The sequence below is a fragment of the Leucopleurus acutus genome, assembly GCF_964270905.1.
Source record: "Leucopleurus acutus genome assembly, chromosome: 13".
In the NCBI taxonomy this organism is placed as follows: Eukaryota; Metazoa; Chordata; class Mammalia; order Artiodactyla; family Delphinidae; genus Leucopleurus; species Leucopleurus acutus.
This window is the reverse complement of record NC_139155.1, coordinates 64048058-64074615: the sequence shown is the minus strand read 5'-3', so window position 1 is coordinate 64074615 and position 26558 is coordinate 64048058. Positions and strand designations below refer to the sequence as shown.

Below are 26558 nucleotides of genomic sequence, written 5' to 3'. Positions count from 1 at the left end.
CGCCAGAACGCATTCCTTCACGTCCTCCTTCCCGTCCTCATTCTTTTTGCGTTCTGCCGCGCCCGGCGCCGGGGTCGGGAAGCGAGCGGAGACTCGGCCTCCAGGGAGTCTAGCCTTCGCCGGGCCCCGCCCTCCGCTCCGCCCCCACCTCCGCCGGGCCCACGCCCTCTGCCCCCCCCCCGCCAGAGCCACGCCCTCCTCTCCGCCCCGCCTCGCCTCCGCCGGCGTTCGTCCGGCGCCTGCGCAGTGAGGCCACGTGATGCCCGAGGCCCCGCCTCGCGCGCCCCGCCCCGCCTCCACGAGTGCGGCCTCAGCGTGCGGCGGCGCCAGGTGAGCTGCAAGCGCGGGCCGGCGGGGATCTCGGCGCGGGGCCGGGGCCGGGCTCGGGCCGGGCGCGCGGGGCGCGAGCGCGGGAGGACGCGGGCGGGGGCGCGGGCCGGGCGCGGACGGGGCCCGGGTGGGGGCGGCGGCCTGAGGCGAGCCGGCGGCCTGACGTGGCGGGGGCGGCGGGCGGGACCCCCGGGCGCGGCGGGTTCGGAGCTGAGGGGCCGCGGGGACGCCGGCGTCCGGGCCTCGGGTGGGCCTGTCGCCCCCGCGGGTCCGCGCGCGTCCTTCGGAGCCGCGGCCCCTGCGCTGCGCCGGCGGCCCTGCAACAGGCGGCCGGTCGGGCGCAGTCCCCCTGGCGCGACCTTGGACCCCGGCATGCCAGCCTCGGCCCCTCAGCCGGCCCAGGTTCGGCTCCCGCTTGCTGCACGGATGGACCTGGACGGCCCCCGACAGCCCCGGCGGCCGCGCTGTCAGTGCGACGCCTCGGCCCGGAGCGCCGGCCGCTGGTCTGCCCACTCCCACCCCGGCTCCGAGCCCAGCGCTTTCCGCCCGGGCGCGTCCCTACCCCGCTCCGGCCTCCGCGCCGCAATGGTCCAGAACGCATCCCATCCGCACCCGACGCGGGCCGTCCCCTGGGAAGTGGGACCCCCTTTCCCTTTGTTGCAGACCTTGCTTCGTGCTGCCAGGGACTGGGCTTCGTGGAGGGCAGACGCTGGGGCCCTGCAGAGGACTGAGGGTGCCTACTCAGTAAATTGTGTTGAGTTGAACATTGTTCAGAGATGCTTCCGACTCTGTCATCCATGAATTCATGAAAATTCATTTTACGTCCTTCAGTTTGTATCTACTTGGGACATAAAACCTCCTTCCTGCTCCCTCCAAAGCTCTGAACTGAAAAGCACTGAACGCAGGGCCTTGCTTGCCGTGACTAGAATCGGGGACGTTATGGGGCCGAGGGTAGTTAATCTAGGGAAGGGCTTCATCATAGAGGAACCTGGGTAAAATGAATAGGAGGTCGAGGGTGCCAGAGAGTGAGCCCCCAAGAACATATTTTATTTCAGAAAAACAGGCATGGGAAGGGAATCGCAAAAGATGTGCAGCATTCCACTTAATATTTTATTCTTTGAAATTTTATGAATTAGCAAAACGAAGTTACACTGTGAAATGGTGTTTTTCATCTAAGTCAGCAAAGATAAAAAAAAAAAACAACGCTATTGGTGTGCTAGACAGTGGTTGCAATCCGGTTCTCATACTTTGCTGGTGGAGAATAAATTGGTACAACCTCTACGGAAGGCAATTTGGCAATATCTATTGAAATGTCAACTGCACATTCAAATTAAGATGATCTAGCAGTTCTATATCTAGTAAATGTTCCTCATTTAACTGCTATATATATGGCAGATCTCAGTGACTTTCAGTGCAAAACTGTTGGCAACAGCAAACAATTGAAGGAAACCCAAATGTCTCTCTGAAAAGTATTGGTTAAATAAAATACGGTTATACATACAATGGACTGTGGGTGGGACACGAGGTTATCATGTGTAAAAGCTAATAAAAAGGGGGAAATTTTGTTCTACAGCTCTGCCTGCAAATGCATAGGTGCTACCTGGAAGGGTGACAGGAAAGTTGAATAGCTTCCTCTGGGAGAGGATCTGGTTAGGGGGCATAAGTGGGAGGGAAATTTAAGTTTCATAATACAGTATACCTTTCTGTTTTATAGTAGAGTCTATTTTTCCTTTTTTCTTTCAAGGGTCCAGTAGGGGATTGAAAAAGAAGCACATTTGGGGAGGGGATAGTGGAGGAACGTGAGGTGGGGAAGGGAGATGTGGCAAGTGGTCCGCTGGCTGGCAGTGCTGTGGCCTGGAGAGTTCACAGCTCAACCCCACAGCTCGGTGTAGGACTGGCTGCCCCCAGTCACTTGTGGTTGGCTTGGAGTGCTTGGTCAAAATGTGTTTGCAGTAGCTGGTTTTACTCATGGGGTTTCTGAGGCTCCTGTTCAAATCAGTTTGCATTTTTTTGAACATATTGACTCAATTATTAGAAGTTAAGCTTGAATTTAAAAGACAATGCAGACAATCTTGAATGTACCAAATTTACTTGAAGTTACAGTGCTTGACTCAAAATCTCGGTAAAAGAAGGTAGGGCCTGGAACCCTCCCCTGTACCACCACCTAGGCCTGTTGTCTTTTTTATTCATCCATTCCTGTCGCGGGGGGGGGGGGGGGGAACCAGTGTTCTTTCCCAATAGAAGAGAGGAAGAGCCCTTGAGAACCTCGTCTGTGCTCGTGCTTTGTTTTCATCCTTTAGGAAATTTGAGAATGCCCCGAGGGGCTGGGTGCTTGTAGTCCCCTTTTCTCAGCTGAGGGGCTTGACACTCAGGTTCACCACACTGAGTCCACCGTGGAGCTGGGTTTCCTGCCTGGGTTGGTCTGTCGCTAGAACCCTTTTGTTTCATGGTGATGCTGAAGCAGATAAATGGAAAGGAGAATCTTGGCAATGAAGAGACACAGGTCAGGAGAAAGAAGGCACCAAGTTTGGACAGCAGTGGGAGGGGAGAGGGAATTAGAGGTTTGAGACCACGGGGAAAGCACAGGTGAGCAGGAGGGAGGGACCCGAAAAGCTGGCCAGCCCTGCACAGGCTGCGCTGCCTCCCAGGCTCATTCCTCGCCCCTGTGTCTTGGCAGCTGACAGCCGCGGTGCTGAGGTTGGGAGCGGTGGTCAGGATGGCGGAGGAGCAGGAGTTCGCTCAGCTCTGCAAGTTGCCGGCACAGCCCTCCCACCCGCACTGTGTCAGCAACACCTACCGGAGCGCACAGCACTCTCAGGCGCTGCTCCGGGGGCTGCTGGCTCTGCGGAACAGCGGCATCCTCTTTGACGTGGTCCTGGTGGTGGAAGGGAGGCACATCGAGGCCCATCGCATCCTGCTGGCTGCGTCCTGCGATTACTTCAGGTGAGTCTGCATAGTAAGGTAGCAGGGATGCTGGCTGCACCAGGTGGACGCCTTGGCACCCCGGGCTTCTCCCGCTTCTCGCTGTGCAGGCGTAGGGGACTCGGGGTCTGTTTTTCTCTCAGCTGCCCCATCTCTGGGGCATGTGCTCCCTTTTTTTTTCTTTTAAAGGCGGTATGCTTGGCTTTACTTATAATATTGTATTTTCTAGAATGAAGTTTCTACTATAAGTACAGTATCTTGGTGTGAAACAGATTTTCTTTCTACTTTACTCTGGCTACCCATCATCTCATTTAAAAAAATTTCAAACCTATGGAAACATTGAAAAGAATAGTATCACAAACACCTGGACACCAGTTGTTACCATTTTGCCGCATTTGCTTTCACTGCCTTTGTAACACACGCCTTTTTTAAAAGACGTTATGATGCTTTATGCCTTAGACTTTTCAGCCCCACCCAGTGTTCTTGTAAAACCGTCAGGAAGCCCATACGGGCCCAGGGACCTCTGTGGGGGCCGAGGCAGGTGGTCAGTACCGTATGCATGTCGTCCACACCAGCTACGTGATGTGGAGTCACTCCGTTCGCACCCTCACCTGGCCATCCACCTCTTGCTCTCACCTCCTCATCCCTTGGGCCTCGGCCTCCCACCCTCCCTGTGGGTTTTCTGTCCCCTGAGTTTCTCATGACCTCCTACGTGACGCCAGCCCAGCCCTGAGCACATTGGGCAGAGCTGGTGCCACCATCCCACTTGAGACCTGAGACCCTCTATTCTATCTCCCATTCTGTTTGGTTCTTTTGTCTTCAAGGCTCATTTGTAGTTCTTATCTTTTAACTTTAGGAACTAATGAGCAAAATATTTCTTTATGGTTAAGTGCTTCCTGTTCTCCAGAAGGAGTTTATGGAGAGGGTGACCCAGTGGTTAGTGGTGCCTTAGAGCAAACATGTCCAGGGACAACAGTGTCCCTTCAGTTCATCAGGATTCAGCTTTTACAAGCTTTGAGAAGACAGGGCAGTGGGCAGGGCAGAGTTGTGGGAGGCCTCAGGGCCCAGAAGTTCAAGCACTGGAGTCCTCCTGGCTTAGGGCCTCCTGGACACACCGTCGAAGCCCTTCAGGTGGAGCTTCTCTCCCCACGCAGGCCATCCTGTCACTGTCACAGTCATGGTCCTCTTCCTAAAGGACAGTTACTGGTGCCACCTCTCCCTTCTTGGTGGAAACACTCTGTGTCTCCCCACATCCTCCAGGAGCGATTCCTGGCCCTTTGGCAGCCACTTCCAGCGGGTCTGTCCTGGGAGGTGTTCCCCTCTCAGGCCCGGTCACTGTGCAGGATGACACCCCCTCCCACTGGGACCAGGGAGAACCCAGACTCATCTCTGGTATGTGCATATGAAATGATGATTCCCAAGCTTTAGTGGGTTTATTTCCTTATTATTCATTTCAGTTACTGACTCAGGTTGAAATGATAAAGGGTTTTTCCCAGTGAGGCTGCTGAAGATATCTGATGTGGGCAGGGGTGGAAGGAAGGGCTTTGGAGGGCAGTGGGCCCATGGCTGGGCCCTGTAGGGGGCGCCCTGCCAGGTGCTGAGCGGTGTCCAGCCAACACACAGAAAGCTGTAGTTCCTTATGAATCAGAGTGTGTGAAATGCTCAGTGAGACCTGGGCATGTGGAGCAGTAGACGCCCGCCTGCTGGGCCTTGTTCGTGGAAGGACAGTTGGTTCCGTGTTAGGAAACCTCTCTTCCAGTGCGAGGCCCTAATCAGCCTGAGGCGACCTGGCGTGTGGCCATCCACAGACAGGTCAGCAGGCATGTGGTCACATCCAGCATCCACTGCCACAGCTGAAACGCTGCTGGAATTGGAAATCGTGGAAAGCACCACTTTATCCCTGCCCTCCCACCTCACCCCCGTGGTAACCATTTATAAACGTTCCTTATCATCCACACTATTTTCCCTTGCAAATCCTAGTTCATAATACTCAAACCTCAAAGCTCTGATACTCAAAGTTGTTTTGTTTTCTAATATGTTGCTAAAACTTGTCAAGTGTCCTCTGGAAGTCTCCCGGAGCTGGTTTTTCTGTTTTTGTTTTGTTTTGTTAAAATATTTATTTATTTACGCATGCATGCATGCATGCATGCATGCTGTGCTGGATCTTAGTTGTGGCAGGCGGGATCTTAGTTGCGGCACGTGGGATCTAGTTCCCTAACCAGGGCTTGAACCCAGGCTCCCTGCATTGGGAGCGTGGAGTCTCACCCACTGGACCACCAGGGAAGTCCCTCCCGGAGCTCTTTTGTTTGTGGATAGCTGTCCAATCTGTCCAGTCGTTGATCTTTGAGGGGGGAGGCAGAAGTTGGATTCTCCCACATTGCCAGCTTTTTAAAAGTCTAAGTTTGGCAGAAATTCATTAAACCACGAAACCCACCCTGAACTGATATGAGGGTACTTTTATATGTGTCCTACTTAGCATGGGTCTTTGTACATTTTGGTTTGGAAATATTGAGGTGTTTGGATTTGATTTAGACCCTATGGGGGGTAGCGTGACATCATATGTGGCACAGATAAGGGCTTCTCCAGGTGAAACGTTCTGAATTCTGAAACACACTTGACCTCAAAGGTTTGGAAGAGGGGTTGGGGGCTGGTACAAGCTGGCACAGGAAATGTTCTCCCCACCTCATATCCGAGGCAGCTCACTGGCACCTTGTGACATCTGGTTATGACATCCTGGCAGTAGAGGTGGCCCGGGTTCTCTTTGTGGTCTGTGCTATCTGTGCCCGTCTGCTGGGGACTTGGTGAACATCCTTTAAAAAAAAAAAAAAACCCTGTAGAATTTACCATCTTAACCATTTTTAAGTGTACAGATCAGTAATGTTCTTTTTTAAAAAATATTTATTTATTTATTTGTTTGTTTTTGGCTGCACTGGGTCGTTGTTGCTGCTTGCAGGCTTTCTCTAGTTGCGGTGAGTGAGGGCTCCTCTTTGTGGCGGTGTGCGGGCTTCTCATTGCTGTGGCTTCCCTTGCTGCAGAGCATGGGCTCTAGACGCGCGGGCTTCAGTAGTTGTGGCACGCGGGCTTTAGAGCGCAGGCTCAGTAGTTGTGGCTCATGGGCTTAGTTGCTCCGTGGCATGTGGGATCTTCCCAGACCAGGGCTCAAACCCGTGTTCCCTGCATTGGCAGGCGGATTCTTAACCACTGCGCCACCAGAGAATTCCCTGGATCACATTCTGTAATTCTGTTTTTCATTTTTTGAGGAACCCCATACTGTTCCACAGCAGCTGCGCTAATTTACATGCCCATCACCGATGCACAGAGGTTCCAGTTTCTTTAAATTGATAAGACAGAGTCTAACAGAAAATGGGCAAAGCATCTGGACTGTTTGGAAAAGAATATAAAAACAGCTGTTAAACCTGTGAAGAGAGCCTCTGTCCCATTGTTTACAAGATTTCTCCCTTGCCTCCTGGCAGTTGGAGCAGCATCTTCCTCTGGTTCTGAGGGTGTGGGGGACAGGCTCCCCGCACACTGGTGTCGCTACCTGACAGGCCGTGGGCAGTGCCATCCAAGTGCGTGTGTATGAAACTCTTTGACCCAGCAGTTGCTTTCCTGAAATTAATCCTGGCGTTCACATGAGCAACAGCTCGTGGGCGCAAAGCCATCCACTGGGAGAAATAACAGGAGATTAGAAGTAACCCAGGTGGACCCCGGCAGGAACGGTTAAATCAGTTGTGATCACCTTTACAGAGAGGGGCAGCTCTGTGTGTACGGATGATCGGGGCTGTTTCCAAGGTGTCCTGTGAAGTCGAAACCAGGTGGGGATTAAGGCGTGGCCACTGCCTCTGGGGATAGTGCCACCCTTGGAGGGGGGTTGGTGACCAGAGCACCCTTTCGTGTAATTTAGGTCTTGATAGAGAGAGGGAGGGGGAGGGAGAGTATGTGTGTGTGCGTGTGTGTGCGTGCGTGTGTGTGTGTGTGTGTGATATAAAATGTGACAATAGCCACTCTGTCACCTCCGTGTTGCTGTCATATTTCAGCCCAGATTCCTCCCCTGACTGCCAGCCTCCTCCCTCCAAACACCTAACTGACACCCCTGCTGAGATGCCCTGGGGCACCCACAGTGTTGGAGCCACAATGGAACTCCCACTGCCCTCTCTTACTCTGGTCCCGCCAGGTGTCTTCCTGCCCAGCCTGGGTTCCTCCTGTGCTCTCCTGGGTTTCCTCCATCGCTTGTTCTCTCCTCTCGGCCCCAGGGTGGTCTCTACTCTAGCTCCCCAGCCGTGTGGCCTCCCCAGCCCTGCAGGAGCCTCCCTGCCTCTGCTCCAGCCTCTCCACTCTGGCCAAGGAGCCCAAGATCTGAAGTTCCTCTGCTCAGGCCTGTGTATGACTCGCCGAGAGCACCTCATTTGCCTTGGTTTTGGTCCAGACCCTACCCTGCCCCGGGGGTAGCAGGACCTGGCCCAGGCTCACCTCCTGCCTCTTCTTCCTCGCCCTGCCTGCCTGCAAGCTCTTCCTGGCCCTGGGCGCCTGCCACCTCCACTTCCTCATCGTGGGCCCTTCTGCCATCGCTCTCCAGCCACTCTTCTCCCGCACTGGGCACTCCTCGGTCAGATGCCCTGTTGTGGTCCTTGACAGTGATTCCACCACCGGAAGTGCCCTGTGTCTTCGTGTCTGTCCTCTGGCATTAACTCCATGCACACAGGGATCCTGCCGCTTCACTTCACTGTTGTCGCATTGGCTCTGTGCACGGTTCCTGGTGTTTAGTGGCTGCTGGGTATGGAGCTGCTGAGCGGAGGACTTTTACTATTTGTTTCCCATTCATTTATCCTTTCACCGCGTGCCCTGGGCTGCGGCTGTGGCCCAGGAATTGCACGGGTGGATGCAGCAGAAAGCGCGCTGGACGTGGTCCTGCCCGCAGAGGCTCACATGCGGCTGCTGGGGCACATTAGATGGATGTTTCCAGAACAGCTGCCAAGCTTGGTCAGGAGCTGTGGGCGCTTCTGGGTGCCCCTCCTCTGTGGCCTGGCGTCCTAATGGGTGTAACCCTGCCATCTCCCCTCTTCCCTTTGCAGAGGCATGTTTGCTGGGGGGCTGAAGGAGATGGAGCAGGAAGAAGTCCTGATCCACGGCGTGTCCTACAATGCCATGTGCCAAATCCTGCATTTCATTTACACGTCCGAGCTGGAACTCAGCCTGAGCAACGTCCAGGAGACGCTGGTCGCTGCCTGCCAGCTTCAGGTGAGGCTCCTGGTCTGAGGCAGGCAGAGCCAGGCCCAGACGGGTCCCGGGTGCCCGCCAGGCAGTGGTGTGAGGGTGGGCGGTGAGCCCTTTGCTCTCGAGAGTGTCGGCAGGCTCCTCATTTGGCTCAGAAGACAGCTTTTCCCTCGTGTCCTGAAACTGGAACGAAGTCTTATGCCGAGTTCCTTATCCTGACCTTTTATGAAGTCAGAGCACGTCTGGGGCAGTAGGAAAAGCAGCCTGTTTGGGGGTGTCTGGAGGCTCCCCACATGGCGGGGCCCTAATAGCCCTGTGCCTTTACTCTCAGTGGCGGGTGGGCAGGTGGAGCTGAGCCAGGGTGGCCTTCATGCAGAAGTTCCTTCTTTTACTCAGAGAGCTCCTCTGTCCCCATGTCCTGTCCCCTCATTGCTGCTCTGGGGACCACACCTCCAGTAGCCAGCCGCCCCCAGAACCTCTCCCCCTGTGCTCGCTGTCGGCGTCGCCCCCCCTCCCCAGCACACCGCACACTGCCTTGCGCCCTGCACCGTGTATCCCACAGCCACTCTGCTAGCGCCAGGCTCTCCTCTATGTCCACCTTCGTCCTCTGAGTCCATGTCTGGACGAGTCATCCTTGTGAACGTGACCGTGTTCTCTGTTTCCCTGCCCTCGCCTCTGTCCCGGCCTCCTTCTCTCCGTTTCTTCCTCCCAGCTGGGCTCTGCCTTCTGCTGCATCCGTCGCTGGCTCAGAGACCTGCTGCCTCCCCTCAGACCTCAAGGCAGAGCCATGGCTGGTGCTTGGGGCAGCCCAGCTTGGTTTTGTTTTATTTTTAACATACCGGACTTCTATGCAGTGTTGTTGTTTGTTTTTGTTTTTGTTTTTGTTTTGTGGTACGCGGGCCTCTTACTGTTGTGGCCTCTCCCGTTGCGGAGCACAGGCTCCAGACGCGCAGGCTCAGCAGCCATGGCTCACGGGCCCAACCGCTCCGCGGCATGTGGGATCCTCCCGGACCGGGCCACAAACCCGTGTCCCCTGAATCGGCAGGCGGACTCTCAACCACTGCGCCACCAGGGAGGCCCAGTTTGTTTGTTATAAATTTATTTATTTTTGGCTGCATTAGGTCTTCCTTGCTGCGTGCGGGCTTTCTCTAGTTGTGGCGAGTGGAGGCTACTCTTTGTTGCAGTGTGCAGGCTTCTCACTGCGGTGGCTTCCCTTGTTGCGGAGCACAGGCTCTAGGCACACGAGCTTCAGTAGTTGTGGCCCGTGGGCTCAATAGTTGTGGCTCCTGGGCTCTAGAGCGCAGGCTCAGTAGTTGTGGCTCATGGAGTTAGTTGCTCCACGGCATCCAGGGCTTGAACCCATGTCCGCTGCATTGGCAGGCGGATTCTTTTTTTTCTTCTTTTTTGGTGGTACACAGGCCTCTCACTATTGTGGCCTCTTGCGTTGCGGAGCACAGGCTCCGGACTCACAGGCTTAGCGGCCATGGCTCACGGGCCCAGCCGCTCCGCGGCACATGGGATCTTCCCGGACTGGGGCACGAAAATGTGTCCCCTGCATGAGCAGGCGGACTCTCAACCACTGTGCCACCAGGGAAGCCGCAGCAGGTGGATTCTTAACCATAGAGCCACCAGGGAAGCCCCGCAATGTTGTTTTTAAAGCAAGTTTTACTTGGTGTAACAGTGCCGAGTCCACAGGCCCACCAGGTCATGTTTGTTCATGTAGCCAGTGGCTGTTGGTGGCCTGTCTCCCATGTGCTGTGCCCTTCATGGTATCCCCAGGGACGTGGATCTGAGTGTCGGTGAGACTGTATCCACTGGGTCACCCCGAGCAAATGAGTTCCCTTCTCTGGGCCTCTCGTGGGCCTCCTGCATGGGGCAGGCCGGGCGATTCCTTGGTGAGATTCCCTGCCAGAGGTCCCTGCGCTGAGACAAGGATGAGGGACCTTGACCTTGCCAGGGAGGGCAAGACAGTCCCTGGTTCTCAGGAGCTGCTCCCCAGGCCCACTCAGGGCTGTCAGCCCTCACCTTCCACCCAGAACCTGGTGCTCAGCTCCTGGCCTCTGAGAGGTCAGAGGTAATATTTTAGGCAGAAGAGGCCAAGCAGAAGCACCTGCTCGGGAGGAAATGGATGGTCGAGTGAAGACCCTCAGGACCTAAGGAAGCAGCACGATGGGGACGTTCCTGGTGGGGGAGACACACGCCTGGCACTTTGCAGGTTTCCATTCAGCCTTCAGCATGTCACCTGGCAAGCACCAAATGTCTAGAACCAGAAAAAATAAAAAGACTTTAAACATTTATTAATAAGCTTCAAATTCCAGCAGAATTAGTTTTCATGTAATGAATTTGTTGATGGTGCTGGATATGAGAGGTATTCCCATTTTGAGAAATTCTGAAATCCAGTTTTCCTGCAGAACTTAGCAGCCCCTGAGCAGCCTTTCCGGGCCCTTGCCTTGCCTCCTGGGTCCTTCGGTTACCTAATCGCAGGGTGTCCTTGCCCCACAGTGTGGTGGCTGTCCTGCTGCTTGCATTTCTCTGGAGATCCCGTGCTTTTGATCCAAAGGGAGCTGGCGTGTGTCAGGTGGTTCCTCGCCGCGTCATCCCTGTTTTATAGACGAGGAGGCTGAGGCTCAGAGACCACCTCCAAGCCCAGACTTAAGCCCCGAAATGCTGTGAGCCCCGGGCGTGTCCAGTGTGGCGGGGAGTGGGGCCGGCGGAGCCTGTGAGCCCCACCCGCACCTCCGCGCTAGGTCCCGCACCCAGATGCTTTGCCTGGGCTTGAATGTATGTGTTCTGTTCACAGATCCCCGAGATCATCCACTTCTGCTGTGACTTCCTCACGCCCTGGGTGGATGAGGACAACATCCTTGACGTCTACCGGCTGGCCGAGCTCTTTGACCTGAGCCGCCTGACCGAGCAGCTGGACGCCTACATCCTCAAGAACTTCGTGGCCTTCTCGCGGACTGACAAGTACCGCCAGCTGCCCCTGGAGAAGGTCTATGCCCTCCTGAGCAGCAACCGCCTGGAGGTGTCCTGCGAGACGGAGGTGTATGAGGGTGCCCTGCTCTACCACTACCCTCCGGAGCAGGTGCAGGCTGACCGGCTCCCGCTGCATGAGCCACCCAAGCTCCTGGAGACCGTGCGCTTCCCCCTCATGGAAGCCGAGGTCCTGCAGCGGCTGCACGACAAGCTGGACCCCAGCCCCCTGAGGGACACAGTGGCTGAAGCCCTCATGTACCACCGGAACGAGAGCCTGCAGCCCAGCCTGCAAGGCCCACAAACCGAGCTGCGCTCGGACTTCCAGTGTGTCGTGGGCTTCGGGGGCATCCACTCCACGCCGTCCACTGTCCTCAGCGACCAGGCCAAGTACCTGAACCCGCTGCTGGGGGAGTGGAAGCACTTCACCGCCTCCCTGGCGCCCCGCATGTCCAACCAGGGCATCGCCGTGCTCAACAACTTCGTGTACCTGATTGGAGGGGACAACAATGTCCAGGGCTTCCGTGCTGAGTCCCGCTGCTGGAGGTAGGGGCCCTCGGCCGGGCGGCTGCCCAGAGGGTGGCTTCTGCCAGGCACGTGCCACTGGCCAACGCAGTCATCCTCTTGAACAGGTCTGCGCCCGTTCTGTGGGCGCAGGTTGATGGGAAGAACATGGACGGCGGTGAGATGAGGAAGGGGGCCCGTGATCCCTCCTCCCGCTCTTTTCCCCCCTCCTCAGAAACCCCCTCGCCCCTCAGCACACCCCACCATCTTGTGGGTGAGGGGCTGGGATGGGGTGTTGTGGCAGGAAGGAGGGGACCAGGCCTGGGAGCATGGCCACCTTGCCTCTCTCTGCTCTCACACCCCTGGTCCCAGCTTCCCCTCACCTATCCACTTAGCTCTGCTCTCGTAACTGCACAGGCTCCTGGTGGTGGGTGGCTTCCTGTTGCCCCGCTCCCCTGAGTGCACAGTCCTCAGCCTGGGGGGCAGGGAAGGCCCACAGGCAGTGCTGAACCTCAGACCAAATTCCCCCCACCCCCCAGCCCCTAGGCCCTGTCATCAGCCATGTGCTGGGTGTAAGGCCTCGGGAGGCCATGGTTTCTGTCAGTCTGCGAGGCTGGGATCCCATAAATCCATTTCATTGGTCAGAGCAAGGAAAGTGGGGCAAATCTCCACGGCCTCCACTTCCAGGAGGTTTCTAGGGCCCCCTCCCCTGTACTTTGGTTTGATCTTAAGGTCTGGTGCCTGGGGGAAGTTTCTGCCCCCCACAAGCTGAAAGATGGCACTGCAGAGAGAGAGGGGTTGCCAGCTGTGGCAGCGGTGAGCTGAAGCCAACTGCGTTCCTGTTCCTGCTCCGTCTTGGGGGTGGGGTCAGGCCTGGCCGTGCCCCTTGGATGGGAGCCTGGGGACCCCAAGCCAGGAGGAGACCCCCGTCCGTCGACCTCCTCTGCTCTCCCCACCCCAGGAAGTGATCACTTTTGTCAAACTGGTGAGACCCAGAGCTTGGCAGCTCTTTGTGGTCAAACGGGAGGGGGCCCAGTACAGAAGGGAGGAAACCATGCCTTCATCGTCTCCCTGACCTGACGCATACTCGGGGGGCGTGGGGGTGGTGGCAGTCCCAGGTTCAGGCCTCCCTCCTGCCAGGCCTCGAAGGGCTGCCACTTCCAGCTGGAGGGCCAAGGCCAGATCTTCAAAGCAGACACTCTAGAGTCTGTGCTGTCATGAGCTGCTGACCTCTGTCTCTCAAACCTGGTCTGTTTCCCTTTTGTGAACATGTGCTGTGAGACCCACCAGAACTCTGGAAGGTGCTGGTGTCAGCCTCCGTGATTGACAACCACAGCCTCAGACTCCACTCGGAGGTTGTGTCACTGTTGGAGGCGGGGTCAGGGAGACCTGCCGGGCAGGCTGCGGTGTGGAGCGGCTGGTGAGCTGTGGGGAGACCCCGGGGTCTCATCTCTACGGAGTGAAAGTTTCACTCATCTCCTGGTGGACTCTTCACACTGCTAGGTGGATCTTAATTTGAGTTAAGAGTCTGGTTCTCTGCCCTTTCCTCTCAGTTCACCGCCCTTAGAATCTACAGGCTATCAGAATATAAGAAAACAAGATTTTGCAGTAAATTAGCATTTGCGTTTTGAGGAGTTAGGGACTTAACAGGTTGTAGCGTGTGAAAAGGTAGCTCTCTCGGAGCACGTTGCCTCCGAGCTATGACACTTCTCTTTTCTTTCCTTGATTGCGTCTGTGTTGCCCATGTGACTAGGGCACCTTCCCACAGCTGCAGCTCTGCACCCCTACCCGGTGGTGGCCAGTCCATGTTGCCACAGCCCCGACCCTACATAGAGTGATAACTTGTTTTTGTCCTTAGGCATTTTCATGACTATTAATATTTTAGAGTATGTTTCAAAAAATGTTCCTAACTGTAATGGACTTCATCAATAATCATGGGAAGGCTTAAGTCATGGAAACACGTGAGAGCAATCACTAAGTTTAATAAGGCCTCAGAACATTCTCATGCCAACCCTAGGTTTCGCCTGTGAGTTTGCAGTAGGATGGTCCAGAGTCAGCATTAAAGTGACTGAAGGATTTGAATCCTTATATGCAATGGTTTAGTTTATTTCTATTAGGAAAAAAATATTACTTGAGGACTTATTCTGACAAAGTGGAAAATTAAACCAATAAAGAGGAAAATATGGGATACAGAACATGGTGGAGAGATAAGAAATCAGCAAAACTGTGGTTATGTCTGAATTATTGATGTGGTGTCTGTATGTATGTGTTTGTGTGTGTGTTTCCTTAACTGACACCGCAAATCCAGATGAACCCAGCCCAGGGTGCTGTGAGGGCAGGAGGCCAGAGGAAGCATCTGGAGGGACTCGTCTCCCTGGTGAAAATGGGGCAGAAGAGATGCATGTGAAATGTGAACAAGCCTTGTGCACAGGAAGGCTGTGGTAGGCGCCTTCCTGCCCTGGGCTGCCTGTCCCAGCTGGACCTCCACCTGGCAGGGCCCGGTCACTCATTCTCAGGCGCCCTCCTGGCCCTGCTGTCTCCTTCTGTCACTTCTCCTCCCCGGCACCTGTCCTTATGTGGAGACTTGGCTACTCTGCTCCCTTTGGCCTGTTTCCCAACCTACAGTGGAAAGGGGGGCCCTGGGTGCCAGCGCCAAGAGCCATGGCTGGTCCACGTTGGGGGCAGTGATGTTTGTTGAGTGATTCCACCACTGGTGACCTCGCCCCTCCTTCCCTTCCCTGAGCGGACAGTGTGTGATCTGCCCTGAGCCAGGTGTGCCACCAGGTCTAGGAAGACAGACATGGACCACGGTCCTTTAAGGAACCCTTGTCACATGACTTGACCCTCGTGATCCCTCATGGTAGCTTTTCTAGGCAGGTAGCATAACCCCATGGGTGTGGAGCTGAGTGAACGTCGGGACAGTAAAACTGATGGCCAGATATGCCCAGACCTGGGTCTGCGTGGCCCAGGTGCCTGTCCTCTCTCTCCCTTGGCCCGTTTCCTGTATTCTCAGCTGGCAGGGAGGGGCTGTGGCGGGAAGAAGCGGCTGTTGAGTGCACTTAACTTGTTTTGGGGGTGAAAGCTGAAATGGGGGCGTCTGGCACAGGCCAAAGAAAACTGTCTGCTTCGGAGCTGGTCTTATGGTGGAGAATTAAACACTTATCAGAGAGAGGCTGTAAGTGTGCAGGGGCCATGCATGGAGTGAGGGGGCTCCAGAGGCCGACACTCAGCTGCCGGTGCCGGAGTTGGGGGCGGGGTTGGCAGGGAGCCAGGGGAAGAGTGGACGCGGTAGGGGATGAGTGGGCTTGGGGCCTTGGGCTCACGGGCCCTGGCCCTCGAGGCTCTGTGGTCACCTGTGTCCACTCAAACAGCACACTGGCCTCATGCCCAGCAGGGTGCCAGGCCTGGGGCCTGGAGAGATGGGGCAGGGGCTGAGTCTGGGCTTTGAAGGGCCTCAGCTGCTGGGCTCAGGCATGTGAGGATTTGGGTGTGAGCAGGGGCTTGGCTGGTGAGCGAGGGGTGGGATGTAGGGAGCCCGGGGGTCCACGTGGGACCAGTGAGCAGCCAGCTGGAGGTGGTAACGGGCATTAGCAGTGTGAGGAGAGAACGTGGGGTGGCCGCGGGCTGTCCTGGAGTGGCTGAGAAGACCGGGCTGAAAAGTGAAGCCCTCTGGAGGCAGGAGAGGGCAGGGCTGGGGGGAGGAGCAGCTCCATGCTGGGGGCATAGAGGAAGCTGTCGCATGGGGGTTAGACTCTTTTACGAAGGTTGATGGGGTGAGGTGAAGGCAGGGCTGTGACAGGGACAGTTGCGTCCCCTTGAAAGGGGCATGGAGGTGGCCCGACGTCAGGAGAGCGAGCTTTGGTGATGGTGCTGGGCTCAGCAGAGGTGGGCTTCTCTCCCCTCCCCTCTTCGCGGGCCTCTGTCCTGGAATCCCGCTGGGGAGGGCGGGAACTGCACACAGGAGATGCACAGGCAGTGGGGGACGGGGGTCAGGTGGGCTGTGATGGGAGCCTGGCGACCAGCCTGAGGGACTGCTGGTTGGAGGCCTGGAGGCTGTTGTGCCCAGTCGTCCAGTTGAGAGGCCATAATTGGGGGCGTTCCTGATTGAGAGCAGGGCCATGGGGATTTTGAGGTGAGACAGGTGAGATCGAGGTGGCTGTAGGAACAGCCATTGGGCAGCTTGGAGTGGACAGTGGAGGGTCTAGAAACCACCGTGAGGTCACACCTGGAGGGCCTGGCGCTGTGGGCGGAAACCCAGGAGGCTCCGAGCCCCACCTTCCAGGCTGGGGGAGGGGGTGCTAGGGGAGGGGCTGCTTGGTGACATGCTGTCCTCTGTCCCCACAAGGTATGACCCGAGGCACAACCGATGGTTCCAGATCCAGTCGCTGCAGCAGGAGCACGCCGACCTGTGCGTGTGTGTCGTGGGCAAGTACATCTACGCGGTGGCCGGCCGCGACTACCACAATGACCTGACCACTGTGGAGCGCTACGACCCTGCCACCAACTCCTGGGCCTACGTGGCCCCGCTCAAGAGGGAGGTAAGGAAACCCCTCCCATGGGGCCCTTCTTCGGCTGCATTGCTTCCTGGGCTGTGTGGAGGGAGTGGGAGGCATGGCCAGGGAGACCGGCCGATTATCAGAGCCCTCTTCCCTCCTTGGACTGTGCCCTAAGATTGGGGTGGGGGACTCCTGAGATTGAGCAGCCGCCTCAGGAGAGACCCCCTTCCCCAGAATTCCACCCCCGTCTGGGTCTCGCCACCTTGGCCCGGGTAGCTGCTTTAACCCTGCAGTCAAATGTGGACAGAAGCCTTCCCCTTCTCTTCCTCAGCACAGCTGAGATGAGCTGGAACAAGTCCAGAGATGTTGTCAAACCTGAGGGATGCGGGAGGCAGGGCCCAGTGGCCTCAGACCTCCCCCCAACCCCCCACCAAGGACGGGGCCTTCAAGAAGCCAGAAACACTTTAGAAGTTATATTTTACATGTTTGTTTGTTTTTTTAAATCAGTGTTTTCTACACAGTACTTTGGTTTGTTCCAGCTTGAAGATGTGAAAAATACGTTCATTGTGCAAAAGTGATGCTTTAAGGGGGGTACCTCTCTCACCTTATGGGCTTGCGGTGCTGAGACCCTGGCCCCCAAACCAGACATGAGACCCCAGGGCAAGAGGGGGCCTTGCTGGTGTCTGCTGCACCTCGGGTCCCAGTGCCTGTGAGCACCACTGGGCACCCTGACTCCCCCAGCGGAGAAGATGGCTCTCCTCCGGGCTCTGCTGCACCGGCCCCGAGGCCTTGGCAGGAGCTACTACCTCCCTGACCCTCTTTCCTCCCCTCCCCTCCTTTCCCCTCCTTACCTATCACCCTTTCCTGAGCCCCAGGGCCTTAGACTCCAACTTCGGGAGCCCAGGGGTCTCCCTGATGGGCCCAGCTCCTCTCCACAGTCCGCGAGGCTCCAAGGAAGGCCCGGGGCTCCCACCGCAGTTCCTCCCAGGCAGGGAAAGCCAGCCTGCCTCCTTGGCCTCTTTGGGGAGGAAGCCCCTCTGGAGGGCACTCCCTGCCTGTTCAGAAGAGAGCAGGTTTTTCTTGGGAAAGACCAGGGGTCCTTGAGACCTAGTGGGCGGTGGTGGACCCTGAGCTCTGTCCTGGAGGGGAGTGGGGGAGGGGCTCCAGGGGCTCTTTGGACAGCGGGGAGGCTGCACTTCTCAGCGTAGCCACAGAGGGGCAGCCTCAGCCTTCAGCCAGCTTCTCCCTGGTGTCCAGGTTCCTAACTTCCTTCATCCGTTCGTTCCTTCAGCAGCTATTTATTAAGCACCTTCTGGATACCAAGTCCTGGGGATCCAGTGGTGATAAAAAGTGACCAAGGTCCTCCCATGGTGTTTGCAACTTAGTGGGAGAGACCACTCTCAACCGCTGAACAGATGAGTAAAGGACCTTGAGGGCCGAGCTGAGTGGTGCTTAAGGAGGGGCTCCAGCAGGATGGACCTCACTGGACTGTTTGGGGAGGGTCCATCTGAGGAGATGTCAGTGAGACCAGGTCCACGGAAGACAGGCAGCCATTGGGAGAGGCAGGAAGGACCTTCCAGGCCGGGAGGAAGAGGGGAAGCATGGGGAATGCATGTGAAGAGAGGGTGTTAGGGGAGCAGGGCCAGGGCACTTGGGTGATCGGGACAGAGGCGAGGGTGGTGTGTGGGCTGTGGTGGAGGCTGTGGGGAACGAGGGAGACAGGCAGATTCGACGTGTCGCTTGGAGGTAAACTGACCAGACTTGCTGATGGGTTAGGAATGAGAGGCCATGGAGACTCCCAGGCCACCCGTGTGAGCAGCTGTGTGGTGGCTAGGCCGCTCTGTCAGAGCACAGGTGGGCTCGGGAGTGAACAGGAAAGGAGGGGCTCCATGTGGAAAGTGACAAACATGAGATGCTGGGGACATCCGGTTGAAAGCCAGGCTGGGGGATGTCAGCCTAGAGATGGAGATGGGCGGTGCTAGCCATGGGCGCGGTGATCAGCTCAGGAGCAGGGGCGGTGCCAGGCCAGAGGAGGAGCAGAGAGGCAGGGGGCCCATGGGTCTGGAGACGTGGGTGTGCAGCCACTGCAGAGGCCTTCAGGGTGTCTGCAGGGCCTGTAGCGGGGCGGACCCCTTCCTCCCTCCCTCCCTTCCTCCCTCCCTTCCTCCCTCCCTTCCTCCCTCCCTTCCTCTCTCCCTCCCTTCCTCCCTCCCTCCCACCTGTCTCTCAGGGTCCCACCCACGTGGCATCCTTAGGAACTGGTCACTGATGTGCCCTCAGTGGACTGAGAGCTCCCTGCCCCAGCAGCGGGCAGAGTCCTCCAGTCAGAGGTTCTCTTCTGCACGGCCCAGACCTGAGGGTGGCCATCCATGCTTTTGGAGGAGAGGAAGGAGGTCTCGGCAGAAGCCCTTCTCTGCTCACTTAAAAACCTTCCCAGAGAACTTGCACCTTCAGAAATGTAGAGTAGATGTGTCTTTCTTGGTTCCTCCTGCTCAGTACAACACAGAACTCTGGACGTTATGTGTAAAGACTCAAAAAGGTTGAAAGAAGATGGCAGACCAGCTAGGGATCTGGGGACCTGAGGATACCTTGATCTGAATGAAAATGAAAAGACAACATGTCAGAACTTCCCTGGTGGTCTAGTGGTTAAAAATCTACCTTCCAATGCAGGGGACTCGGGTTTGATCTCTGGTCGGGGAACTAAGATCCCACATGCCGTGGGGCAACTAATCCCATGCACCTCAACTAGAGAGAAGCCTGGGCGCCGCAATGAAAGATCCCACATGCCACAACGAAGATCTTGCATGCTGCAACTGAGACCCAATGCAGGGCTTCCCTGGTGGCACAGTGGTTAAGAATCTGCCTGCCAATGCAGGGACATGGGTTCGAGCCCTAGTCTGGAAAGATCTCACATGCTGCAGAACAACTAAGCCCATGTGCCACAACTACTGAGCCCTCGTGCCACAACTACTGAAGCCCATGCTCCGCAACAAGAGAAGCCACCACAGTGAGAAGCCCGCACACCACAACAAAGAGTAGCCCCCGCTCACCACAACTAGAGAAAGCCCGTGCTCAGCAACAAAGACCCAACGCAGACCAAAAAAAGACCCAATGCAGCCAAATAAGTAAATAAATTTTTTTTTTAAAAGAAAACGTCAAATTTTGTGGCACCCCAGCTACAGCTGTGCTAAGAGGGAAATTTGTAGCACTAAAAGCATATATTAAGGAAGGAAAAAAAAATCTTAAATCAGTAATCTAAGCTCCTCAAGAATCTAGAAAAAGAAAAATAAGAGCAGAATGAAACCCAAAGCAAGCAGAAAAAAAGAAATAATAAACACCAGAGCAGAAATCAATGAAGTGAAAAACAGAGAAAGTCAGTGAAACAGCTGGGTCTTCCACAAGATCAATAAAATTGACAAACTTCTAGGAAGCCCGACAAAGAAGAAAGAGAAGACAATTTAAAATATCAAGAATGAAATGGGAGCATTACTGCAAACCCTGCCAACGTCAAAAGGATAATAAGGGGATACTGTGAACAACTCTACGTGTGTAAATTCGACAACTTAGATGAAATGGACCAGTTCCTCAAAAAACACAACCCACTACGACTCACACAAGACTAAGTAGAATATGAATAGGCCTATACTTGTTAAGGAAATGATTTGCAGGTCTAGATAGTTTAATTGGAGAATTTTACCAAACAGTTAAAGAAAAGTTAATACCAATTCTGCATGATTTTTTTCCCAGAAAATAGAAGAGAGGGAATACTTCCCAGTTCATCTTCTGAAGTTAATATTACCCTGATACCAAAACCAGATAAAACAGTCCCCCCGCAAAAGAACAAGTCTGTCATAGATACACATATATATGAATGTTCTTAACTAAATATTAGCAAATAGAAGCTCCTCTCCCTGCAAAAGAAATTCATGACCAAATGCTGGTTCCATATTTGAAATTCAGTCAGTGTAATTCACCATCTTAAAAACCACATGATCATATCAGAGCAGAAATAGGATCTTATAATATTTTGCATCTATTCATGATCAAACTCTCACAAAGTAACAATAGAAAAAAATAACAGAAGAATTACCTTGACACGATGAGGAGCATCTACAAAACTCCAACCACTACGTTATACTTACTGGTGAGGACTGAATGGAATGCTTTCTCCTAAGGTAAGGAACAGGACAGAGATGTCTGATCTCACCAGTCTTATCACAGTCCTGGAGGGTGTAGCCAGTGAAATAAGGCAAGAAAAGAAAATGCACACAGGTTGAAAAGGAAGAAATAAAACTGACTCTACAGATGACAAAATTGTCAAAAAATCTAAATGTACCCCCCCCAAATTCTTGCATTAATAAATGAGTTTAGTAAGATTGCAGGATATTATATAAACATATAAACAACTGTATTTTTATATACTAGTAATGAACATGTTGACACTGAAATTAAAAATACAACACCACTTAAAATTGCTCAGAAATGAAATGCTTAGGTATAAATCCAACAAAACATTTTTAGGATTTATATGCTGAAAAGTATAGGTGCTGATGAAAGAAATAAAAGAAGATGTAAGTAAATGGAGAAACATATCATGTTTATGAATTCCAAGACACAAAGATGTCAGTTCTTCCCAAATTGATATATGGTATACAGCACAGTTCCTATGAAAATCCTAGCAAGAGTTTTTGTAGATGTAGATGAGATTCTGGAATTTATATGGAAAGGCAAAGGATCTAGAATACTCCAAGTAACTTTCAAGAAGAATAAAGTGGGAAGACTCCATCTACCTGGTTTTAAGACTTACTACGTATATACTTGATACAGTAATTATGACTGTGGTATTGGCAGAGGGATAGAACCGGAGATCAGTGGCACAGAATGAGAACTCAGAAATAGACCCACAGAAACATGCCCAGCTGAGTTTTGACAAAGATGCAAAAGCAGTTGAATGGAGGAAGGATTACCTTTCCACAAGTGGTACTGGAGCAACTGGACATCTATAGGCAAGAAAATGGACATCGACCCAAGTCTCACACCTTACACAAAAATTGGCTCAGAATGGTGCACGGACTTATGTAAAATACAAAACTCCACAGCATTTAGAGAAAGTAGAAGAAAATATTCGGGGTCTGGGGCTAGGCAGTGAGTACTTAGACTTGACCCCCAGAGCATGACTCATAAAGAGAAAAAATGATAAATTGGACTTCATCAAAATTGCAGAACTTTGCTCTGCAAAAGTCCCTGTTAGGAGGATGAGAGGAAGCTGCAGCGTGAGAGAAAATGTTTGCAAACCAGTACCTGGGAGAGGACTAGGATCTAATATGTGTAAAGAACCCTCAAAACTCGTTGGGAAACACACACACGGGGACCCGCTGGAAAGAAGGCAGAAGACGGGAGGAGACGCTTCAACGGGGAGGATGTAGACGTGCAGTTAGGGGATGCAGACTGGACGCCACAGCAGGGAGACTGCCTGTCGAGCGGCTGAAATGGCAAATGTGACAGTACTAGGTGCAATTAACTTCCAACTGCCATGTGACCCAGCAGTCACCATCCTGGACGTTTACCCCAGAGAAACAAAAACTCTGAACACATACTTACAGCAGATTTATTGGTAATAGCCAGAAACTGGAGACCAGTCAGATGTCTTTCCATGGGCGAGAGGCTCACCAAACAGGCAGGTACACGGTGCAGAGCAGTCGCTTGGAGTCGGAGAGGAACTCTGGGTCTGCACATCGACGTGGCCGGCCTGTCACGGAGGTGACATACCACATGATCCCATTCAAGCCACACTCTGGAAGCGACAACGTGGGGAACAGGTGGTGGTTGCCAGGGACTGGAGTGGATGTGACTGTAAAGAGGGAGACAGAAACGTCCTGAGTCTTAATGGAGCCGATGTCAGCACCCAGGCTGTGATGTGCTGAGGCCCACAAGCTCTTCCCCCGGGGAGTCAGGGTGAAGGATGCGGGGTGGTTGTATTTCTTACAATTACATGTGGATCTACACTTACCTCAAGATGAAAACTTTAGTTTAAAAAAAAACACCTCCCCAGATGCCCACCATTGGTGGGAGAAGACCTAGCCCCGTGGTGTGTTTCCTGCCCACTGCTCTGTCCCCTGCCCTTTGCCCCATCCACCTCTCCAGCCCCTTGCTGTGCTACCCACAGCTTGGGTGTCAGTGACCGGCCCTGTAACACAGGCCCTGGGGCTTCCCGGTCCTGCAGGACATCTCTGCTGACAGAGCACACGGGCACAGCAGGAGGCCCTTGTGGGCTGTGAGAGGGGGGCCTGGAGGCAGTGGGGCCGGCTGGGCAGAGAGGGTGTGCCTCCCGGGTGCAGTGGAAAGCAGGGGTGAGGTTGAGGACCAAAATCTAAAGTAGGGGGTGAGTTTTCTCCCATTACTGAAGACTGCTGTTTGTTTGATTTTGTACCTCACTTTTGTGCTCACCAGGTCATATCATTTGTTATTTGCAAACAAGCAGATTTTTTTTTAATTTTAATTTTTATTTATTTTTGGCTGCGTTGGGTCTTCGTTTCTGTGTGCAGCCTTTCTCTAGTTGAGGCGAGCTGGGGCTAGTCTTCATTGCAGTGTGTGGGCTTCTCATTGCAGTGGCTCCTCTTGTCGCGAGCGCAGGCTCTAGGCGTGCAGGCTTCAGTTGTTGTGGCGTGTGGGTTCAGTAGTTGTGGCTCGCGGGCTCTAGAGCGCAGGCTCAGTAGTTGTGCTCAGGCTTAGTTGCTCTGCGGCATGTGGGATCTTCCTGGACCAGGGCTCGAACCCGTGTCCCCTGCATTGGCAGGCGGATTCTTAACCACTGTGCCCCCAGGGAAGCCCCAAACAAGCAGATATTGAAAGTGGAGTCAGGGGTGGGGGAAAGGTGGAGGCGACCAAGGGCCTCAGTGAAGACAAGGCTTTGATTTCCTTTGGGTCCCCGTGCAGCTGTCACCTTTAGGGGCAGGGGAAAGACAGAGATTCTGTTCTTACTCTTGTAGAAGCCCAGCGTCACCTCAGGGCCCTGAATCATCTTCCACTGGGAAGAGGTCGGGTGGGGGACAAGGATGGTGTGCCCAGCTAAGATCCAGTCAGACCGTGAGGAGGATGTCAGCAGGGCTGCACACACGCACGCGCACACACGTGCACACACGCACACCCCCGGTTCTCCCGGCCCACAGGTGTACGCCCATGCGGGTGCCACACTGGATGGGAAGATGTACATCACGTGCGGCCGCCGGGGCGAGGACTACCTGAAGGAGACCCACTGCTATGACCCGGGCAGCGACACCTGGCACGCGCTGGCTGACGGGCCAGTGCGGCGGGCCTGGCATGGCATGGCCACCCTCCTGGACAAGCTGTACGTGGTCGGGGGCAGCAACAACGATGCGGGCTACAGGAGGGACGTGCACCAGGTGAGCGGCAGGGTGCCTACCTTCTGCTAGTCACCGATAAAAATTGCCGTGGGGGTAGGTTTCCCTTGTAACAGACTAATTTTTAGAGCAGTTTTAGGCTCACAGCCAAGTTGAGCAGGAAGATTTCCCGTGTGCCCCCGGCCCCCACACACCATGGCCTCCCCAGGCTCAGCATCCACCAGAGGGTGTCATTGTTATAACCGATGACCCTACACTGGCCCGGGGTCACTCCTGGTGATGCACATTCTGTGGGTTTAGACAGATGGCATGTATGCACCATTAGAGTATCACACGGAAGAGTTTCACTTGTCTTTATTATTATTAAAAACTTTAATTACATAAAGTTAATGTAACCACATTGCAGAGCTTTGAAAAAATGGAGAAGGGTGAAGAAAAACTCCCATAACCTGGCCCTGTGCCACTAGCTTCAGCCCTCCTACCTGTGCATGGTTTCCACTTAATTGTACTCAAAGAGCATCATCCCATTTGGTTTCTGGCTCAAGTTTGTTGTGGGCGTGTCTTCTAGTTTGATGACCACCCCACCCCCACCCCACCCAGTGGCTGTGCAGAATTCCACCAAACTGGTGATGTTTGGGTTGGTCAAGTTGTGGCTATTCCAGGTAACATTTCAAGTAATATTTGCTTTATAGAGCTTTTGGGTATTTTGGGGTATTTCCTGAGGTGAGAGCAGTGGTTCTCTTAAGTGTGGTCCCCGGGCCAGCAGCACCCACATCACATGAGAACTCATAAGAAATGCAGATTCTCTGGCCCCTCCCAGACCCACTGAGTTGGAAGTTTCTGGGTGGGATCCTCCAGTGTTGAGAACCATTGGGCTCTAGCGTTTTCGTTTTCTATTGCAGCCGGGACAAATCACCACAAATTTAGCCACTTAAATCAACACAAGTGTGTTACACGCCTGTGGCTCTTACCAGACGGCAATCCAGGGGTCTTTCCTTTGTGGGGCCTGGGGAGGATCCACATCCTCCTCACTTAGGGTGTCGGTGGAGTTCAGTTCCCTGTGGTTGTAGGACTCAGGTCCCGATTTCTTGGCTGCTGTGGCCTGAAGCCCTTCTTGGCTTCTAAAAGACTCCACGTCCCCCGGGTCAGGCCCCTTCCTCTTTAAGCCAGCAGCGGCAGCTTCCCCTCCCTTTTCAGCCCCCATCAGACTTTCCCTTCTGTTTCCAAGGGCTTGTATGACTAGGTGGGTCCCCCCGAAAATCCGGGATAACCTCCCATCTCCATGTCCCCACCCTAATGAGTCTGTAGGGTCCTTCTTGCCATGTAAAGTAATACAAGTCCCAGAGATCTGAGCACAGGCTCCTTTGAAGGCCATTCCTCCTCCTGCGGCTGGAGAACCAGAGGGGATCATCATTGAGTCAGAGGGTAGTGTCCGAGTGGCTCTTGATAATTTTGCACGTTGCTGTGCTGGCTGGTCAGACAGGTGCACAGCAGGACAGCTTCACCACGCCTCCACCAGCCCCGGGCTTGTGCCTTTTTTTCCCCAGTGGCTTCTGGTTAACAGCTGACAATTTGTCCCTGATGTTTTATTTTGCATTTCTTGGATTACTGGTAGGCTGAACATTTTCCCATGTATTTGTTTACTGTTCGTAGTAATTTTGAAGAGAAGAGATTTTTTTTTTTTTGGCTGCACTTCTTGGCTTGTGGGATCTTAGTTCCCTGACCAGGGATCAAACCCAGGCCCCAGCAGTGAAAGCACTGAGTCCTAACCACTGGACCGCCAGGGATCCCCCAAGAGAATGTTGATGGTCATCATGAGTTAGCAAGCACCTGTTTCCTTATTTTATCTGCACCTCCCCCATTGCTGGGTGTGCATGGGGTCTGAGTCTTCAGCTTCAGTGGTGGAGGGGAGTGAGCTGGCACCCCCAGACCAACTGGGAGACACCCACACGCCTGGGGCCACAGGCTGGCTGAAGGGCCAGAGCGTTAGCCTGGCCCTAGCCCTTCCTCTGGGGGGTGCATTTGCCCACAGCCCCACTGCATCCCTCAGCCTCATATGTGAGCCTGGGGCCTTGCCTTGCAGGTGGCCTGCTACAGCTGCAAGTCCGGGCAGTGGTCATCCGTCTGCCCGCTCCCAGCAGGGCACGGTGAGCCCGGAATCGCCGTGCTAGACAACAGGATCTACGTGCTGGGTGGCCGCTCGCACAACCGGGGCAGCCGCACTGGCTATGTGCACATCTATGACGTGGAGAAGGACTGCTGGGAGGAGGGCCCACAGCTGGACAACTCCATCTCGGGCCTGGCAGCCTGCGTGCTCACCCTGCCGCGGTCCCTGCTCCTTGAGCCGCCCCGCGGGACGCCTGACCGCAGCCAGGCCGACCCGGACTTCGCCTCTGAAGTGATGAGTGTGTCTGACTGGGAGGAGTTCGACAACTCCAGTGAGGACTAGGGTCCCAGGCCAGGTGGGGGGTGTGGGGGGTGGTAGCTCCCAGCTTCCCCCACAGCACTTTGCCCTGGAGCACTTGACCCCAGGCTAGCAGCGGCCTTCCCTCCCGCCACCTCCCATCGGCAGGTATTTTTGGGGCCCTGCAGACCTGTGGCTGTGGATCACCCCACAGTGGGAAACCTTCGGGAAGGGCTCGGTCCCCTGAAGTTCACCGGGCTCTCTCCTCCTCAGCAGGGACGGGCTGTGCCACCACCAGCTGTCCTGGCCTCCCTGCTCCCTGGTTCTGGTTCCTACTGGGCCGAGAGGGCGCCC

General features: G+C 54.7%; 1 protein-coding gene across 1 annotated transcript; it reads left to right on the top strand.

The window, feature by feature from the left end:
• The first annotated feature begins 303 nt into the window (after positions 1-303).
• Positions 304-26558, top strand: KLHL22 (kelch like family member 22). Its single transcript, XM_082853335.1, has 7 exons — positions 304-330; positions 3008-3273; positions 8325-8490; positions 11267-11985; positions 16289-16481; positions 23609-23842; positions 25884-26558. The coding sequence occupies exons 2-7, from the start codon at positions 3047-3049 to the stop codon at positions 26247-26249; spliced, it is 1905 nt and encodes a 634-aa protein (XP_082709461.1). The 5' UTR covers positions 304-330; positions 3008-3046; the 3' UTR covers positions 26250-26558.

Bases quoted from the DNA above. Each gene is read 5' to 3' on its own strand.
- KLHL22 (XM_082853335.1), top strand. From the start codon at position 3,047: ATGGCGGAGGAGCAGGAGTTCGCTCAGCTCTGCAAGTTGCCGGCACAG. The intron at 8,491-11,266 runs GTGAGGCTCCTG...TTCTGTTCACAG, and splicing joins TCGCTGCCTGCCAGCTTCAG to ATCCCCGAGATCATCCACTT. The intron at 23,843-25,883 runs GTGAGCGGCAGG...CTTGCCTTGCAG, and splicing joins ACAGGAGGGACGTGCACCAG to GTGGCCTGCTACAGCTGCAA.